Source organism: Prinia subflava, chromosome 7 (assembly GCF_021018805.1).
Source record: "Prinia subflava isolate CZ2003 ecotype Zambia chromosome 7, Cam_Psub_1.2, whole genome shotgun sequence".
In the NCBI taxonomy this organism is placed as follows: Eukaryota; Metazoa; Chordata; class Aves; order Passeriformes; family Cisticolidae; genus Prinia; species Prinia subflava.
In genome coordinates, this window is record NC_086253.1 from 9,558,023 (window position 1) to 9,579,467 (window position 21,445).

General features: G+C 41.8%; 1 protein-coding gene across 1 annotated transcript; it reads left to right on the forward strand.

Annotated features, from left to right (window-relative positions):
* Positions 1-331: 331 nt before the first annotated feature.
* On the forward strand, positions 332-2,383 carry ADRA2C (adrenoceptor alpha 2C). Its single transcript, XM_063401550.1, has one exon. It carries the CDS (start codon positions 428-430, stop codon positions 1,760-1,762), a length of 1,335 nt encoding a protein of 444 aa, XP_063257620.1. The 5' UTR covers positions 332-427; the 3' UTR covers positions 1,763-2,383.
* The last annotated feature ends 19,062 nt before the right edge of the window (positions 2,384-21,445 follow it).

Consider the following 21,445-nt stretch of genomic DNA (forward strand, 5'->3'; position numbering starts at 1 on the left):
AGCCGCCGGGAGCCGCTCCATGGGAGTTGATGCCGACGCTGCTGCCGCCTCGGACCCCGCGCCCTGCGAGGATCCAGCTCCCGCCGGGGACTCCCGCCCGCCGCGCGGCGTCTTCCCCGGAGCCGCGGGCTGCCCGGAGCCGGGCATGACCGGGCGGGCGGCGGGGGCCGGCCGTGCCCCGCTGCCCCCTCACCGGGGGCCGGGCGGAGGCGGCGCCGCCGCGCTCCCTGCCGCGCCGGGGCTGCTCCGCCCGGCCGTGCCCTGAGGAGCGGCGGCGGCGGCGGGGGGCGCGGGCGGCTCGGCGGCGGAGCGGCCGCGGGACCGGCGGCGGGCGCGATGAGGGCGGCGGGGCGGCGGCGGCGGGGCGGCGGGGCGGGGCGGGGGCTCCGCCGGGCTCTCTAGGACGCCGGCGCCCCGCACACCCACCATGGATCTGCTGCTGTTGGTGAACACGAGCCTGGGCTCTCCCAACGAGTCCCTGGCGCTGCCCCCCGCCTCGCCGTCCTCCTCGGCCCTCCTGCAGCCGCCCTCCCCCTACTCGCCGGCGGCCGTGGCCAGCCTGGCGGCGGTGGTGGGCTTCCTCATCGTCTTCACCATCGTGGGCAACGTGCTGGTGGTGATAGCTGTGCTCACCAGCCGGGCGCTGAGAGCCCCCCAGAACCTCTTCCTGGTGTCCCTGGCCAGCGCGGACATCCTGGTGGCTACCCTGGTCATGCCTTTCTCCTTAGCCAACGAGCTTATGAATTACTGGTACTTCGGCAAGGCTTGGTGTAACATTTACCTGGCGCTGGACGTGCTGTTCTGTACCTCGTCCATCGTGCACCTGTGCGCCATCAGCCTCGACAGGTACTGGTCGGTCACACAGGCGGTGGAGTACAACCTCAAACGGACACCGCGGCGGATCAAGGCCATCATCCTCACCGTGTGGCTCATTTCGGCCATCATCTCCTTCCCGCCATTGATCTCCGTCTACCGGGACCCCGAAGGAGATGTCTTTCCCCAGTGCAAGCTTAATGATGAGACATGGTACATCCTCTCTTCTTGCATTGGCTCTTTCTTTGCCCCCTGCCTCATCATGGTGTTGGTCTATATCCGCATCTACCGCGTGGCCAAGCTAAGGACCAGGACCCTCTCTGAGAAGCGTACGATGCCGGAGGGGTCCTCCCAGACTGAGAACGGCTTGAGCCGCGCTGCTGGTGGCTGCACGTCCCTGAGGACGCAGCTGGGAGAGAACGGACATTACTCGGTGCACCAGTGGCGCAAAGCCTCCGAGCTGGAGGACATTGAGCTGGAGGAGAGCAGCACCTCAGAGAGCAGGCGGAGGCGGAGCCGGGAGGAGCATCGCCGCAAAAGCAAGAGCCAGTCCTTCTCCTACTCGTACTCCTCCAAGCACTCCAGTAGCCGTCTGTCCCGTGCGAGCAATCGCTCCATGCAGTTCTTCTCCTACCGCCGTCGCCGGAAGCGTAGCAGCATCTGCCGTAAGAAAGTTGCCCAGGCCCGGGAGAAACGCTTCACTTTTGTGCTGGCTGTGGTCATGGGGGTCTTTGTAGTTTGCTGGTTCCCTTTTTTCTTCAGCTACAGCCTCTATGGTATTTGCCGGGAGGCATGTGAGGTCCCTGAGACTCTCTTCAAGTTCTTCTTCTGGATTGGGTATTGCAATAGCTCCCTCAACCCAGTCATCTACACCATCTTCAACCAGGACTTCCGCAGGTCCTTTAAACACATTCTTTTTAAGAAGAAGAAGAAGAACTTCCGGCATTGAGCTGGAGGGATGGATTTGCCTTGAGCAGGAGCAGAGTTAAAAGAGAAGGCTCGGTGCTGGAAAAGAAGGGAGGGAAAAGAGCGTGGGGCTTGGGCTTAGTGAGCGGGAAGAGAGCTCAGCCCCTCGGAGGAGCAGGGTGATGCTGTGGGGAGCGGGGATGGTGTCGGGCTGAGGGCACTCACTGTGGTACAGAACGGTGACACGGTGCTGGGGGAGCAGTGCTGGAGTGTGGAGGGGGAAAGGGGGAGGGAGTGATTGTCTCTGAACCCCGACGGAGGGCACGGGGAGCCCCACAGAGCAAAGCAGGCTGAGACACTGAGTTTGGGAGGCAGTGAGCTTCCATGGGCTCTGGAATTCTGTGGGAAAACAGAAAGAGACATCAAAAGGAAAGGGTTAAGTGGCAGTGGTGGTGGAGATTTGGATATTTATAAATAGGGCAGCTGGGACCTGTGGTGGATTTGTCCCAGTAAGAAATTGGCTTTTAATGCTTGTGTGGGGAAGGAGAATGCAAAGTACCACGCACTGACAGTGTTTTGAGTTATAAAAGGATTTAAATGTTTGCCAAAAAACCCTAAAGAACAATCCAAACTCTTTTCTAAATAAACCTTTGTACTGTTAAAACTTTCTGAATCATGATTTTGCACAAGGGATGAAGTCAAACAAAGCATGGGGTTTTCTTTTCCTTTGGAGGGGTCTTTGCCTGTAGGTCTGGATAGGAAATATTTTTCCTGTCTTCCCATAGTTTTTGATTAGTCAGTGAGACAAACCTGTGAGTCTTGCATTTTTTCATGAAATGTGAAAAAGAGCACAAATACCCCATGACCTCATTTCCTCCTGCTGGATCACCAGGCAGTAAATTCCTGCTCCATCCTTCTCAGATCAGTGACCTAAGGACCTTACTGTCCTGGAGCAGATACTGAAAATAAAAATCATTCTGGTGAACTTGCCTAACATTTTTTGAGATAAAATAAAAAGAAATCAAATTTCCACTTCTATGTGCCCAGGGAAACTTTTCCTCCCCTTTTTTTCAGTCTCCCTTCAAAGGCTAATCTCAGGGCTGGATGCATGTTCCTCATTCTCAGACAGGCAGTTGAAGGCATTCTGATATGCAGGTTTTCAGAGGAAGAGCAATCACTCCCCTACTAAGGTCTTTAAATCCTTCATATTTGCAGTCTTAGAGCATCAAAATCCTTTATTTTTTAATGAGAAGCATACATTGCAGAGTGTCAGCGGTGTATGTGAACAAATCTCAGAAGGAGGTGCAGCTGTTCCAAACCTTCGGTGTTAATGTTGCTTGCTTTCCCTTCTTTTTGCATTCTGGTTTATGATTTTAGAGGATTTTCTTGGGAGGAGGGGCAGGAGAGGGGAGAATAGTTTGAAAAGTTATTATAGCAAACCATATTTCCCATGGGTTTATGAAATGTCATAAACTGCAATGAAGAAAATGAGAGATAGGGACTGGTGTCTACATTCATCACTGAATGCTTACCAAGAGTAAGAGTGAGCTGAGCATTTGCATCCCTTCTTCAGCTGTGCTGCTGCAAGGTGTGTATTCTGTTTGTGGAGCAAATGCTGCTCCTTTCTGTGTTTATCACTCCTTCCATAGGCAACAGGATTTGGCATCTGCCTCAAATGCACCTTTCCCTAACAGTTATTGAAAAAAATAAAAAGAACGAAATCTATTCACATATAACAGGCTTCTTAAAAGAGCTGAGTTGAATCTACATTGAAGAATCATTAGCTATATACCCTTCCTTAGTCCCTCTACTCTTTCTGAAAGGTGTCTGTAGCCTTTTTCTCTTGAAATCTCTGCAGCATATGGAAAATGGATAGAACAGTCACTTTGTTTCATCAGTTTTTCATAATAAGGATTTGGTTCACTTAACCCTGGAAAAGGAGACTGTCAGTGGCTGAGGTTCTGGTTGTTCCTTCAACAGACAGTTTAACTCAAATTCAAGTGTGAGTTCTGCTGAAGTGGGATTTAGATGATTGCATCAAATGCATAAGAAGTTTGCTGGATTTCGCTAAGTAAACGACTGAGATATTGTAAAAGTCCTAAATCTGTAATTTATTGGATGCTTTCTTGCAATAAGGCTCAGAGTGTGAGAAGATTTGAGCTTTGTTTAAATAACAAATGGTTTGGTACAAATGCATACCTGAGACAGATAAAGGAGAGATAAAAATAGCAACTGAGAGGAGGAAATTACAAGCCATTTCTCTTTTGCAAAATGGAGAGCTCTTGTTAAAGTTACATCTAGAAGAGCTGAACTAGCTCTTATTATATGTAGGTAATTATGTAGCTAAAAAGTTCAGGTTTGTTTACTCTGAAGAAACCACCAGAGCAACCAAAGCAACATATGGTGCCTGGCCACTACCTCTGAGCTCCTGGACGGCTTCATTAGAGGTGCCCCTTCCTGCCAAATGAGGTCTGCTTTTGTCACCTAATGCTCCCTTGGAGGGGTTTCCCAGTCTGCAGACTCAGTGGTTTCACTGTTGCACTGCTTTTGAAATGAGCTCTGTGGCCTGTAAACACAGTCCTTCCCCCCCTCTTCTTCCTTGGGGAATTCAAGTAGTCTATGGAAATGAAATTTAATTGACAGTCAGATTTTAGTGGACATAAAATATATATGGAATGACTGATGTGCCTTAAAAGTAAGTTCTTTGCAGTAAAAATATTCTGGTCATTATAAACATTATAGGAATAATGTGGGTTGTTTTTTTTTTTCACTTCCAAATGTTTAAACAGGATTGATGCAGATACTGAATATCTGTGAGCAGCAACATAGTTAAAACCAGGGTATTTTTATGGTTTTAATTTTTCTTGTCACAGTTACTCATCTGATTCAATGCCTCAAGAGGGTTTTGTTTCTTTTGAGCTAAGTAAAGGTAATATTCTTGAATAAAGATGTGCAGTTTACACCCCTTTTAAGTGCATTTCCCTCTAAATTAGTGAATACAGAGGATTTCTATAAAAATTGTTTTTAATGTAACTATTGAATATGCTTCAAGTAAAATGGGGCTGATTTCCTTTTTTTTTTTTTTTTTAATGCAGTGTTCTTATTACTTGTAATAGCTGAAGACTGGAATTTGTAACATATTGTGTGGTGTTAACTTTTCATAAAAAGTTTTTAGCTCTGCTACTCACTGTGGTTGTGCTTCAACTGTAAGCTGGCTAATAGAATATACAGGAGAAAAATAGTCTATGCAGCTTTTGCTTAAAGAAAAGGGAGAAGCTATGTGTAAAATGTGCTGAGTTGTTTCTTTGATCAGATGTGATAAACTGGTTGAAACACTCACTCTCTACTGTTGTGGAAGAACGAAATATTGCTACTAAGCCATATTGATTTTAACAAGTACCTGATCTTTAACTCTTCATTTGCTCATTTCACCATGAAGAAAAATTTCTTCAGTCTTAAGAGAGAAGCTGATGTTTCATTTTCAGTTTTCTGAACAGTGCTGTTGTTGGTTGGGTGTTGAAATATCGAACAGTGTAACTTAGCTGGGATGGGAACTCAGTGGTGCTGTCCTTCAGCCACCTCTGTGGGAGTTTTGCGTGAGAGAGAAATGCAGAATTAGCCTCTTCAGGACTTGAGGCAGATGGAAGGGGCCTTATAAATAGGAGATTTGACAGGATCACAGCTTTAAATCATTGTCTGAAATAAGAATCAGGCCCTTGTTGTTCTGTGCCATCTCTGTTCAGAAGAGTCAGGTTGCTGCAAGAGCACCGATGATTTCTGACAAGCAGATCTGAGGTGAAAGTCTACATGCAGCTTTGCACACATTGGCCTGTATCATGCTTTGTGAATAATACCAGAAAACTCGAGTGGAATTTACTTGTGAAGCAGGAAGATACTCACTGTGGGCAAGGACTTTAGGAGCTTCCTTAGACGTTGCCTCTTTTTTAGTAAACATGCTGGAGGAATTTAAGCAAATGTTTGTGCTTAAATGTTGGAGAACAGAAGGAAAGCAATCTTCCTGCTTAACTCTTGGCTACTGTTCAAACTCATAGAACTTGTGGATTAAAGTTTTTTTGACTATATAACCAGAGGAACAAACCCTACTGAATATTTTCAAGCTGTGTGAAGAGCATTATGTGATTGCATCTGTTTTTCAGAGAAGAAAATTGTTGGTCTGTGAGGGTTGGCATTGGCTAGAACAGCATCTGAGAATTGTAAGGATTTTGTAGGAACTGTTGGTAATGAAATCCATTTCAGGAGAATGTTCTGAACTTAAACTATGACTGCTCTCAAGAAGGAGAGAATATCTACAAGCTGTGCAAAAGGAAGACCAGATGCTGAGAGTTTGTTTTTATAGTTGCTCGTTATGACCTTGTTGATGAGCAGAAAACAACTAGATGCTTCAGAGAAAAAGTTCTAATTTGAAGGGGGAACAGTGCATGAGGAAATAGCATCTAAAACACTGAGGGAATTAATATTTGCATGCCTTCTTTCTACTGTAGACAGGTACAGTGGAGGAAGCTGCCTTTTTTATTGCACAATAGGAAATGTTCATTTGTGTTCCAGATCTGTGGGTCGCCTGGGCCGTACAAAAAATGACACAGGAGAAAGCAGAGAGAGGATTGCTCACTTCAGTGTTCAACACCAAGCTTAAATTTGTCCTTTGTCCTTGAAATTAAGCCAAAAATACAGTTTGGCATTTGGACCCAAAGGCTATGTAGCATCAATAATGCTACACTGAATATAGTCTAGTTTTAGCAAAAAAGCATCAGTTCATATTATACACCCTGCACATCTCTGTTTCAGGGCAGAATTAGGAGAATCTGACACTTAAGTCATGTGAGAAAGGAATAATCATCAGTTTGAAGGGTCACAAGTCTATTGATACCTAGATCCTGTTCTGATAGCAGAGATGGCTTCTGTTGTGTGGGTCCCAGTCACTTTGAAGTCGTAAGAAAGAACTGGGGAGGCAGGAGACATGGAAACAGCAGAAATGCTGCTTCTCAAGGAAGCAGAAAGTGGCAAAATGCTCAGTCATGTTGGGATCTCTATGCCAACCCCATTCAGTGTGCTGATAACTTTTACTGGGTTTTGTGGGAAAGGCCAAGGTGTCTTCAGCTCACGGTGGCTGTCACACTTGATCCGAACTAAGGAAATGCCTGCAGTTTGTACATTGCCTTTTTTTTTGAAGTGGAAGAGTGTGACAGAGGATATTCTAAATAGTTTATCTCTCCTCTGGCAGATGTTCTTCACTATCCCAAACATTTTTTAATTCAATTGCTCAACAGTTGATAAGGTAGAAAAAGATTGTCAGTATCTTACAGAAAAAAAGACAAAGAGGCATGGAAAATAGTAAGTAATAAAACCTGGTGTCTTAGTTCTGACATAACATCTTACCATAATACCAGTCTTTTATCCCCCACCCCCCTTTTCTTCTTTTGGAAAACAGAAAATCATGCAAAAACCACAGAAGCTTATTTTAAACAGACTACACCAATGATACTGTTTACACAGAAAAAAAAGAGCTTTTCTGTCAGTAAGTACCCTTTTGCTGTGAAGCAATTTTCTTTACTACACTTGTCTGAAAAATCTAATGAAAAGTAGACCAGCACTTAATTCAATTTGTCTATATGTACCTCTCTTAATAAAAATGCTTTATTAAAGGTCCTGAATGTAAAGGACACAAATGAAATGTAGCTGCCTGCTACATCAAAATCAATTAGTTGTGTTTCAGCATTTTAGTGAGCAGCGGTCATTCATTTTGCGTGATGCTCTTTCCTGATAGCTCTCTGCTGACAGAGAAAGCTGTTCACCCTGTTGACAACAGGAATAAAATGAGGATTCGTATTTGCCTCCATTAACTCTATTAAGTCTCCTCTAATACATTAAAAAGCAGGCTGCTAGAAATAGGTCTTTTGGTGTGATGTCTAGTAAGTGACATGGATCAGAGAATTAATAACGTGACAGGTTCCAAGATGTACAGCACACTTAATTGAGAGGCTCACCCTAGGCTGCAGGGACATGCTTCATTTGGTTTTGTTCTCTATGCCTTTGACCCAGCATTGCAAATTATTTACTCTGTAGTGGAACATTTTCAGTGCACCATCCCTTTCAACCTCATCTGCTGAAGTAAGAAATTAATACTGAGGTCTCCCACTTCCTCACTGAGTGCTTTGGCCAATAGACTATTTATATAGGTGATGCAGCTAAAATGCCTTTCCTTTTGGCATATAAATGTTTTATTTGATTGAGCTTTTTATCTTTCAGTAGACTAACACTCTTGTTCCACAAGGACATTCTCTATCTGGAAAGCAAACATATGTCAAATACTTGGAGGAATATTAGAAATCCTGAGAAACCCCAGCCACTCCAGGTAAATTTTAAAAGAAAACACCACAGTTGAACAAAGAAAATGGCTTAATCTTGTCTCTGGTGGGGATGCTCTGAGACCACCTTCTACTCTGGTGTGCCTCTGATCAGATTTGGTGCAGTGTGTGGAGCTGTTCTGTTGGGCCCCTGCAGCTGTACTGAGAAGAGCAATTTCAAGTGTCCAGCAAAGATTAGAGAAGTTAAACACATACTTATTGAATCATTTCACATTGTAGTAGAGTTTCACTTTGGCTTCCTGTTCCCTTTTTGTGCTCTTTAAATTCGCCCTTGCTTTATTCTGACTGCCATACACAGCCTGTGCTTGCAGTGCCTTTCCATGGAATGCCTCAGTGTCTGACCTACAAAGGGTGGGTTACACCCTCCTCCTCTCAGCTGGGCTGGAAGGGTTCTCCAGAAGACTCCCTGTGAGGTGCTGAGCTAAATATGAGTACCTGGAGTAACAAGAGTTACTGCAAGTTCTTGACTGATTCCAAGCCATACTGTTTTATTACCAATAAATGCTCGTGTGCAGAGTTTCAAAGTGGCTATAAATGTGCATTCCCTAAGGTTGGCACTGATTTGTTTACATCAGCAGCAATTTCTGTAGGTAATTAAAGGGAGACTTTTAGTCAATTCGTCAGGTACTACTTTGGATTTGCCACATGCTACATCAGAGAAACATGATGTGTTGTTAAAACAACACAATTAGCAATAGAAGTGATTAAAGATTCCTGGATGGCAGGTTTTCCTGTAAAAAAAAAAAAAAAGAATGCAATTCAATGAAATCTGTTTGTTCTTTAAAGAATGTGTCTGTTTTGCCCAGTGTCTAATGGAAATCAGGAGACCTGTAATCAGCTTCTGGGGCCTGACTGCTTGCTGGCTTGGCTGCCTGGCTCCTGGCTGAGGTGCCAGAGAGCCGAGACTTCCAGGCTCCTGGACCCTGGCAGCCCAGGCCCCTGGGTTTATGGACACTGAGCTCCATTATCACAGCATCTAAATGCTTCATAACTTGTGTTATACTTAGTCTGTCAGTGCCTTTATGCATTAAGGAGTGACTGCTGTGCCCTTGCTTCTGATGAGAAACTGAAAGATTAATGGCAGTCAGGTAGGTGGCTCATAAAACCCTTCTGTTTTATGTGGATCCTTCTAGTTGCAAAGGCACTATTGATTGTCAGGCCCCTGCTAAACTCCAATGTTTAAAGTTTGCCTGTGTTTTAAAGTTCTGCTTCTGCCTCTGTGATTGCCATAGGCCCACAGAACTTGCACACAAATTGCATCAGGATACACAAACTCACTGTGTCTCTCCTTTGGTTGTTCCCACCTGGTACTGCAGTTGGGATATTGCAGAATAAGAAAAAGGAAAGTTCTACCTGCAGTCTGTGGGGGAACAATGATATTGCTGCCATTTCTTTAATATCTGTGTGGTTTTAGTCACCAGTGCTGGATTCACACTGCCATTTCTGGATGCCTACTTTGATTGTGTGTTGAGCAAGTCCCCTCAGGGCATGATTGACCTGTGACTTATACCCTAAAGGAGTGGACTTTTTCTGTACTCCTGGCAAAGTATAGAAATCATAAATACTTTCTAAAAAAAAAGAATTACCAAAGATTCCCCCCCCAAAAAATTATAAGCCCAAGGATCTTTCATATCTCCCGTTTCGTGCAGATCTCTAAAGATCAGTCTGGATCACTAGATTCTACTTTTCTCAGACTTTGAAGTCAACTCCCTTGAGGTTACTGAACCTATGTCTTCAAGAATGCAGAAATTTCCTGGAAACTTGGCATTATTGCAGATGTTATGAATGTTTAAGAGTCAAGAATTAAAACACGTGATTCCAAAACGAGGCAGGATGAACTCCCTATCTGGCACTACTTGTTGAAAACAAACATTTGGGGCTACTCTGTGTATATTTCTCAGGCAAAATTATGACTATAGAGGGATCTTGAGTTCCAGGTGAATGTTTTGTACAGAGGAGGCTTCCTGACAGTATTTACCACCTTCAGAAGTGTCAGTCAATGTCTATCAAACTCATACTTTTCATAATAAGGAATTGGATTGTCCCCGGATATATTCTTAAAGGGAAAAAAAAAAGATGTAAAAGTATTAAAAAAAAAAGTAGTCATGCATAGAAAATGTGAAAGGAAAGGGAACCTGTCTGTTGCTGAAGACTTCAGCAGCAATTCATTCTTACCTAATTCTGCCATATCCAGCGAGGGATAACTGATGGTCACATAGGTTGAGGCTGCCCTCGGGTTACAATGTTTTGAAAAAGTGTCATAACATTTTGTGTGTTAAGTAGATTTGTGCTGTGATAACAGTTACTATTAATTAGTGACAGAAGTTGTGCTTTTTTCCCTCCTTCTTCAGAGGAAAACCAAACAGAAGGTATTTTACACAACTACAAAAATAGCTGTTCCTTTTCTACTTTGGTAAGGCAAAAAAAATAGGAACAAACATATTACAGAGACATTAGGAATTTAGGATGCAGATTAACTATTTAATTGTCTGATTCATCAAGCACAACTCAATAATTAATGTGCTTACTTATGGCTGAGGTTTCATGTGTTATGTAATAAAATGTCTCAGTTGCCCAGGAAGGCTGTGCTGTCTGTGCTCAGAGATTTTCAGGACCCAAGTGGATGATGCCCTGAGGAACCTGGTCTGGCCTCACAGGTCACCCTGCCTTGAGGCTGAGCTAGAGGTATCCTGAGGTCCCTTCCAACCTGAATTAGCCTATGATTCTGAGACCTGTTTCTTCCTAGTAATAAACAAAAGAAAAGTCCTAATATCTGTGTAGCATCAAAATGATATTCTGTAAAAGATACGCATATACTGCTATAGGTGGGCAAATCCTTAGGCCATTTGAATCTTTAGATCTCTAGAACTTGTATATCTGCTATGTGCAAATTCTAACCCACATTTGGCTGGATTCAGGGCACAAACCTTTTCTTTGTTTAGAATTTATTTAGTAATTTAAGAGCTCTACAGCATGTTCCCTACCAATGCTAAATCCCACTCCCCCACAGCACTTAGCACATAAACATACAAATATTTTACTGGCATTTTCTTTAGAACTCCAGGCAAAATATTGGTTTTGGTTTGTTTGTGTGTTTTTCCTAAGTAAAACAAACTGCACTTTCAGCCAATAGCTCAAATGTGTCATTCTGACCTACTGGCTCTGAAAATGGTGAAAAATATAGTTCATAAAGCACCAAGTCACACCACAGCTGCTGTAGGTGGGGTGAAAGCAACAAGGAAATGATTCTATTTCCATAACAACTGAAGACTTTAGTTAAAGCCTGAGCAATGGGAAGTCTCTGGCACTACACGTTGCTTCATTCCTCATTCATTGTTGCATGAAAGGTGTCTGACCTTTCTGTAGAAGTGGCATTTCTGAAGATCAGGGGCTAGCTGAAGAATTTATGAATATGTTGTCACGTCTGTAACTGTAAATCCTTTTCTTCTTTCCCAAATGTCAGTAAAATTTCACCATGACTGTGATGCACATGCTATTGTAGGACATGGCAATACACTTGTTCCAAAGTTATTTTTGTCATTATAAGTTATAAGGTTTGTTATTTGGTTGCCACTAAGTACATCACAGGGCCAGAGAATGCTCTCAAAATACCATTATGATCCTTGATGTAGCTTGCAGAGAAGTACAATTTAAGGTATGTAATTCCCCTCTGTGTCCACCCAAGAAAGAAAGAAGATTCCTGGAGCCAAATCTGCAGCAAGGTGTGAGCAGCTGCCTGCTGGATTCTCAGGTCTGTGCACACCACTGAGGCAGCTGAAGCCCATCTGGGTGAGGGAGGGGTGGATCAACAGCATGCTGAAGCCACAGATTGCATTTTCTTATCCCTAAACTTGTCCATGGGATCAACAGAGTAAAGGTCCCATTGCTACAACTGATAAATGTGCTGTTCTGTTTTGTTATCAAACCCATTCCTTTCTGCCCATCTCCACTACTTTTATGAAGCTGAAGTGTATCTTAAAAGCACCTGATATCATTTGCACTCCCACCTGGTTTCAGGAAGTTCAGAAAACCCTTTGAGACTCTCTTCTGTCACGATGGTGACTACAAAAGTACTTTTAGATCCCAGCAGTTTTATTTAACCTTTGATAAAGGTATAAGGTAAAAGTGTTACTTCTGGGCCCAAAACTTTTAGCACTGTTTTATAAGAAGCTAACAGCAAATAGAGAAAGTATCGAGCCGTGGACAAGGATTTATATCGAGTTCCATTGCTGGTCTCTAGCCTAGAGTGCTGAATGCTTTGAGCCTTTGAATCTTTAATGCACAAGATGTGCACAGGATTACTTCATTCATAAACACTTTTCAAAATTATGAACAAAAAGTGCTACAGAAGTCCTAGATCATTATATAACAAAGATCCTAGATGACTATATAACAAGGACTTGAAAATAGTCACTGAGGTACCAGACACTAAGGAGTTAATCTGTCCTCTGGCCTTGCTTTAAATGACTTGAAGTGGTGAAGATTGCAGTATGCATCATCAATGTCTCTTTTATATCTTACTTCACTGAAAGTACCTTTAGAAACTTTGGGTTTGCTATTTGATGTACCTACAGAAGATATTACAGAACTGACCATTTTTCAGTGGATGTGTCAGTCTCTTTTCCCAGGTAACAAGTGAAAGGACAAGAGGAGATGTCCCCAACTTGCACTAGGGGAGGTTGGGACTGACTATTTGGAAAAATTCCTTCACCTAAAGGGTTACCAAGCATTGGAGCAGCCTGCCCAGGGAAGTGGTTGAGTCAGGAATTTAAAAGGTATTTAGATGTGGCACTTAGGGCCGTGGTTTAGTGGTGGACTCGGCAGTGCTGGGTTAATGGCTGGACTCAAGGGTCTTTTCCAATATTCTATGATTTTAGCTAAAGGCCAGAACAATTTTTAGAGGAAATCTTTTGCCTTATATTTTGTTGCTTACCTTAGGTTGCTATTATTTGTAAACTTCCAGTGCAGAAACCTCTCACTGTCTGTGGTACAGTGTTGGGAAGGAGGTATTAATCTCTGCAGGAGCTGGGGCTCTGGGAACAGTGCTTGCATTGAGACTTTGATGTTTTTAAAACAGGTCCTGTTTGGGGTTTTTTTAATGTGCAATGCTTAGAAGCCTGATTCCTGCTCAGGATACAAATAATGACAAATTGTCTGAATGTGAAAAAAAACTCTGGGATGATAAATGTCAACATTTTGTCTACGTATATCCAGAAAACTGCACTCATGAGGCCTGTAAATCAGTGTGTTCTGTTTCTGTTCTTTTAAGTTATTTTTATAACTTTTTCCCAAGCAATTGCACATCCTACAATGAGAACTACATATGTCCCAAGATTAAAATATCAGAAATAAGCCATTTTTAAACCTTTGATGGTCAAAACAAATGATGAGTGCTTTCTTTATATGCTAGCTGAATTTTCAACTCATACACTTCAGAAATTACACTGTGGAAAAATAAAATACAGTTAACGATAACTGTAATAAATACAGTTCAGGTATGTTTTTATTTGGTATTGTTAAAACTGTAAATTGTCCCCTTAGATTGACCTCATGCATACATAAATGTGTCATGTCCTTTTAGAAGTGTGATTTTTTGTTTAGGTTCTATTTTTATTCTTTTTTTAAGGAGCAAACACACACACACTGCATCAGGTAAATATTTCCATGAATAACCTCAGGGTCCCTTGGCAAGAATGTAATTGCCTGTGCACTCACTAAATTGCCTTCCTTAATGATGGGATATTGGGTTTATGGGCCCCTGACTGCTTCTCTTTAATACCCATTAATTTTCATTTTACTTTTTTTAGTGAGCACCCCTTTCTCATTTTCTTCCTTCATGTTTCTTGCCCGTTTCACAAACCCCCTGCAAAAGTGAGGTGAGTGCAAGGAAACAAAGCAGCAAAATGACTTCAAGCTGGCATTTACTGACTCCTGTTCCTTTCAAATGGACGAGCCCTGCATGGCAATTGAATTAACAGATCCCAAAGCTCAGGAGCACAAGCAGGCTCACTCCTACCACTCACAGCTGCACCTCCCCGAAGTAAAAGAGGTGCTGCCTTTCAGATTTAGAGACCTGCAACACTGTAAAATGTTTCTTTCTTTGGGTAAGTATATCTGGGGATGAATTTGAAGAATTCATAGAAAAACATAAGAAAACCACAGAGAATACCAGTTCTTCAACGTGCAGCAGCTACAGGTGGCTGCTAATCCATCAACCTCACCTCCCAAATGGGACCTAGGAGAAACTAGCCCATAAAATATGCATCATTTAATCACTGATGAAATTACCCAGGGCAGATTATTTGGGTTCTCCTCTATTTTTTTTTAGACAAGCTTCAGTTCTGTGCAGGAAAACAGTGTGTGACATTTCAACTCCCAAAGTGTTGAGAAAATTAGCATTTAGGTCAACTGGGCTCTTAAAACTGTAACTATGGATTTGCTGAAGCTATGATTGGAATAGTCTGGTAGAAACAAACAGATTCCATATATTTATATTCCATAATTCTTATATTACTGCTTCTTGCAAAATCTGGTAGAGAAATACTGAAGAATTTACAGCTCCAGTCTTCTTTTTCTGCAACACAGCCTTATGGTATTGATTAGCAAATCCTATTCAGACCCTGTAGGGCAGAAAGTACCATACATTCATGAAAAGGAGACGTGCTGTCAAAGAGAATTCATTTTGCATAGGCCAGCTATTGCTGGTTCCCCTAGAACTGATCCATCATTGCCATTGAATTCTGGGGCTCAGAGAAGAGAAAGGCAAGGAGGTCTTACCTTGTAAAGGTAAGGAGTTAATTTTTGCACACCTACCGTGTTCAGCTGCCTCGGTAGCTGGTCCTCCTCTGCTCTGAGGACTGGCAGAGCTGATGGAAGGTTTGTGGAAGAGAACACACAGCTTGGAGTGGTGGGCAGCAGCTGAGCTGGGTGGGCTGAATCCCACTAAAGCCCTGAGGCAGGCCAGAGCTGATCCTGCCCCACAGCACCCAGCAAGGAAATCCCTCGGGAGGGGAGACAGACTTCCAGGGAAAGCCGGGATGTTGTGAGCAGCTTTGAGAGGTGGGTGGAGGTGTTACTAGGAGGACCATCTGATCAGGATGGAAAGGAAGGAAACAAGATATCACTAAAGTCACTGAGGATGGGAGTCTTTCACTCCTGTTTTTGTAGCAGTTTTTATGCTGTGTCTCTATGATGTCTTTATTCTCGTAGCAATGTTTCATTTACATACATATGTACAATGCTAGAAAATGGGGAGGATTTCTCTGTCATCCCACAGATTATAGCCAATTTTCAAAGACATTTTGATGAAAACAATTAATTAACAAAAGTGGAACTCTGTTTTGTACCACAGGCTGCCCAGCAGGAGAATGGGAGCACGTTTTCAGAGGTATTTTCCCATTCTGAACAATGTTTTTTATTGTCTTATTTCCTTTTTTTTTTTTTTTTTTTTTTTTTTTTTTTTTTTACCAAAAGGAAAAAAACCCCACCAATATTGGGAAAAACTCTCCCAAACCATATGAATGAAAGCTCCTTTCTCTATATTTTATTCCTTCGCACTTGCCTTCCTATTTTTTTTTCCTATTTGATTACACAAGTGTGGAGAAAATAAAGACCTATAAGAGCCATACCTGAAAAAAATTAAGGATTCAACAATCCTTTTTCTTGAAAAAGTTATCAAAATCCAAAGACAAACAGTAGGAAGAGTGGAATGAAAACTTCTGATGACTAATAGTCACTTCTTCTCAGAGATTTTTTTAATGAGGTGTCAGGGTTTCTAGACTAGAAACCCTCATTTTCCATTTGAGCCCAGAGGTGATAAAATAAGTACCTGATAGGAATTTTTCTGCCCTTGGTTTTAATCTTGACTAAATTTTGTAATGTTTTTGTTGGAATCTGGATTTCCCCAAGGTCAACTCGACAAACCACGACTCTCACAGGGCAGCCTACCCAAGCACAGGGCTACAACACAGCGGCTGCTGGCTCAGACAATGAGCACTGGTTTCTTTAGAAAGAGCTGCTCCATCAGCAGGGCGAAAAGTTCAGGTTAGAATTTAGGTAACTCCAGTCTGGACTAAAAAAGTAACTTTAGGCATTAAAGGTTTAGCTTTAGATTTTGAAAATCTTGCATCAGATCCCAAGCAAAAAGCACTATGTTAAATCTCTTTGCTTGGATTATAACCAATTTCTATTGTTGTGGTTCAGCAGCTTTTGAAAATCATTTCAGTAAATCTTTTGTTATCATGAAACAATACCTTCTTTATTCAGTCCCTGCCATCAAGACTTTATGTTTTCATAATATGTCCAATCAATAAAACATTTACTATCATTCAATCAGAATAAAATGTTCAGGATCATCTACTGTAATGTACTTGCTTGATGAAAAATTTGAGACAGCTCTAAAGCCAACTGATCAGCAAGATAACTTTTTAATTATATGCACGGGAGAAAGTATTTTACTAAAAAGGAGACATAAAAAATAAGTAGATCATTATTACTGAAGCACAGATTGCTTTATATTTTTATCTCCTAAAATGCAGCTGAGAAGATCATTATTAAGAGGAGAATGTCATTTTTCAAAAGAATTTGTGGCAGTAACAGCTAGTGAGGCTTTTTTTATTAACTTTAAGAGGGAATGCCTGTTACATAATACTACAGCAATTGTTTCAGGGCACAAAATTCAGAGCTAGATGATGAACAGAAAACATTCAGGAGGGCACAGATTCAGAAAGTTGGTTTAGAAAAACTCTTGCAAAATTGGCACTGTGGTTTTCCTGTGTTTCCTGTGTATAGTGAAAAATACAGAGTAGTTTTGCTCAGATAAAGTGTATGCATGTAGTATGTGTATAAAATATTTTCATCTCACTCTGATAGACATGGAATCTGTTTCTTGGTATATAGATATGAGATTTCAAGCTGTAATGATAGCAAATTAGGTATGGGGGAGAAGTCCAAAAGGAAAAACAGAGTTTTCTTCTCAGGGTGGGATGTGTAGGACAGAATCCATTCCAAAACTGAGAAGAAAAAGTTAACTTCATTTATAATTGTGAATGTCTCAAGCTAAGCTTTTGAATTTTATCTACTTTTCTGCCAGTAGGCATGACACTTTTATTTCTTTTTATTTCACCTTCTTCCCAGTAGGTTTCATTTATTGGCACAGATGAATTCCCATATCAAAGGCAATTTCCAGTTGACTTTAGGACAGTTATTATTTAATTGGCCTCTTTAACTGTCTTTGTCACTAAAAGCTTCTGAAAATTCTTGTATTTAAAAAAGACTTTGGGGCAAATTCCCTGCTGAGGTATTTCTATGGAGCTACACTGGTAACAAATTGCACTTAGGAAATTCCAGTCTCACTGCAGTACGTTAAATTCCTTTTTCTCTGAGAGCTTGCAAAAACTCGATGAAAATAACCAACACCAATGCCCTGCCAAACACCAATAGCAACCTCACAAAGCCACAGCATCCATCCTCTCCCCTAAGCCACTTGAGGAGGAGGGCTGCTTGAAAGAGGTTTGTGGTCTGGGCTTATAAAGCAAAGCCTTTAGAAGGAGACAGGCTCCTTAGCCTGGCTGAAAAAGGACAAGACAGCTTCTCCTCATGTCTTCACTGAGCACAGGAGGAGGCAGGCATCGGGAGGGACCCTGCAGATCCTTCAATTGTATCAAAAGATGCTGCTCCTCTGGTCAGTAGGTGAAATGGGATAAAATAATTGAAAAATGGTGGCCTGGGACACTGGGTATCAGTGGTCCCTCAGGAATCTCCATACCATGATCCACAGAGGGAAGAAAACATGATCTTAATTATAATTCACGAGCTTGACAACTTTGAGGACATTTCTCCTTCTGCTGGGACATATTGTACTCATGCTGGTTTGGTCTCAACTCTGTCATTGTGAAAAAATGTTAGAGTAGCTGGTGGCAATGATATAAAAGACAGTTTGTTATCCAACCTGCTTTCCTCATCAGAGGTGTTCAGTGAGACAGTTCTTTAACTTTTAACTGATAGCACAAGAATTTACTTAAGACAAAATTACCCCCGTCCCAAAAAATGGATCAAAATCTGCTTTAGTTTTCTGATGGTTGGGAGGGCAAGAAGAGAGTTCAGGGTAGATTTAGACATAGCCTGTTTTGCAAATTTTCTCCGTGTACCACAGTTATTAAAGGCCTGTTGATTGACAGGCGAGCAGTGTGTGCGTTTGTGCTTCAGAGTGCATAGGTGAGCAGTCCCCTGAAATATTGTTCATTCAGCTGGAAAGCTGCAGGGATAATTGGGCTTGACTCAAAAAGAAGTAGAAACTGGAACAGGAGAGATAATTTTGGGATATTCTATTAACAAAAGCAAAAGGAGGTCATTTTTCTGAGTATTTTTCACACACTTACAGCAACCTAAATCTGACAAGCCATCATAAATGCCAGGCACAAAGATATTTGCATTTCTAAACACACCAAGTGCTTAGAAGCTAAATTCTTTTTCTGTAAGATCATGGGACCTTTGAACAAAGCCAGTGCCAAGGGCTGCCTGTAGGAAACATCTTGGTTAAGGGCTCTATTCGGAACCTTTTTGCATCAGAGCTTTATTTATATCATGTGCCCTTGCGTGCATGTTCCCTGCTAGCTCAGGAGGGCATTATCCCAAATAAGAAGTATTCCCAGGACAGTAAGCAAGATTCCATTAAGGATACACTTCTGGTATGTCTGAAATGGTTCTGTAATCATATTTTTATGCTGACATGTATGTCATCTCAGTAAATCCTCCAATCACACTCTAGATGTAAGGCTCTAAGCAAATTAATCCTATGGACAAACAGATGTGTGGATTTGAACTTTAAAACAAGAAACCTTTATACGATACAGTGGCAACACTTACAGATATAACCAGGTGGCCTCACTCATATACAGCTACTTCTCTGAACAGAATTGCCTATCACAGATCTGTTCTCTGTGCTGAACTCCAGTGACTCATAAACTCACAAATTAAACCATTTTCTCCCCTATACATTATATTATATGAGGGCAGAAAACTCATGGGAGAGTATGGATGAGCATCTGCAACAAAATGCATGTTAACCACAATGCTGCTGGAAAAATCTTGATGGAATGGGTGGGGTAAGAACATATATTCTCCAGGTGTTGTGTAACTAATCGAGCTTCAGGAGGATAACTAAGTATTCTTGGTAAATTTTGGCTAGAATTTATGTTTTTTGGTCTGTTACTCAACTTCTATGCAGAAGAATTTTGAAACATTTCTCAGGGCTTTCCTCTAACCACAGTCCTCAGGATAATCTGACAGGAGAGAGCCACTCTTGTTCACAGGTGGAAACTCTTCCTCTGTACAGAGAATAATTTAAATTTCATTTTGCCCAGGGTGAAGTGTAAGATGGGAACCTAAGACAGAGCATTCACTGAAAGAAAGGGAAGATCTGAGCTTCAGCCACGGGTTCTGTAATAGTCTGATGCAGGAAGAAAATCACAGTTTCAGTGGCCCAGCAAATAAGGAATTATTTTGGGTGGGCTATAGTTCTGACCAAACCGAGCTAGAGGAGCACAGAGCTCACAGCACAGCTCTCTGCCCAGGCAACAACTCGCCTCAAGAACTGCAAGGGAAACTTCCTACAGCCCTGAAAAGCAGGTGGGAGAAGCGAGATATTAACCTATTCCCACATGCTTTTGTGTGAGTGATGGCTGTGGCCACAGTTTTGGCTGAATTTAATTTGCTGCAAAGCAAGAATGAGGAATGGCCACTTTGTGAGTCCCAGCTAAACCACCCCTGTGTCTCAGACCAGGTTACAGCAGGCAATACAGTTGCTTGTGGAACTTTCATGTGGAAGTCTTGCAAGGAGGATAAATAAAAAAACATCACAATATATTAGTTCCTGCATATATTAGGTGAGATCACACAAGGGCACATCTGCTGAGGGGCTTCAGCCTCACACTGCTTTTAGGTCTGACAGGCAGAGGAGATGAAACCTGACATCTGCAAATGCTTGTGGCAGAACCTTCACAAGCAAAGCTTGTTTGTCCAAACTGATTGTGCACTCACAGGATTTCACCAATACCTGATGGCATGTCCAAGAGGCTCTTTGTGAAGGATTTGTTCCACTACTGCTTTAATAAATGTTATCTCCTATCACAGGGATTATTAACCTCTAACACCAGTGCCATCCCTATATTTTTCTCTCTCCCTCCAGAAGAGGCATATATTTAAAGAATCCTTACTAAATAATAATAATAAAAAATTTCATTCTTTATGGTCCTACTGTTAGTTTTCATCCGTTGAATGAAGTAGAAGAATAAGGAAATTAAATGCTCTTTGGTTTTGAGCTTGTTAGTGAAATTATGCAGACAGATCATTTACCAGTCTTAAATCTAAATAATTCAGTTGCCATAGGATCAAAGTTATGCTGCTCTCAGTTTTCCATGCATTGAATCATCCCTATTTCCCTTCAGCACGTTTTCCCTGGGATTTGATAAAGCTCCTAAAGGCAGCTGGCATCAGGAATGGTTGGCATCCAGATTGCTCATTGTTCTAAGCCTTATGTTCTTCTCTCCTCTTGTAACTATTTACACTCCAAGAAGTGAAACCCCTCCTTGTGTGCACATCTGTGTAAGCAGTCAGGATAGTCAGGTCTCTTGCATTCATACTGTAGCACATGAAAGCAATTATTGCAAAATGGCCTGATTTTTCCAAACTGAAATTCATGAAGGAGATACAATAACATGCAGAACAAATTCTGTCACTAGTGACACGCTCACCTTCCTCTGCATCAGAATGCAGATGCATGAAATTCATGCAGATTCATGAAAAATTAAACTTCTATTGAACTTCTAAACTTCTAAACTAAAATTAATTAAAAAATTAAACCTCTCAGGGTGCAGGTCTAGTTTATTGGCAGAGAAGCCTACAGAGCTGCCCCTCGTTAACAGGGGATGAGTCAAGCCTCAGCAATGGTCTCCAGTTATTTGCTAGCAGAGAGTAAAGTATTTCTCATGCCATTTCATAAATCTGGCTTTTAGAGGCTGCCCTTTTACAGACAGTCCCACATGGAGGGACACACTCAGATGTCTGAACTGTCTTTTCCAATAATGCAAAAGCCTCTTTGTGTTAAAATATTTCAGGCACCTTACTCTATCCTTATGTGTGTGAATGCATACTCTTAAATCTCTTTTTATTCTTTTTTGTTTTCTCAGCAAAGAATTATTTTTTACTTATACTAAGCCTAACAATGAGGGCCTAATTATACAGAAGCCTCTTGTTTCTATGACATTGAACATAAATAGCAGTAGAGCCTTTCCTGTGTCTAGTTCACACATTTCTAAAACTAAAGTAATCCACTTTAACAA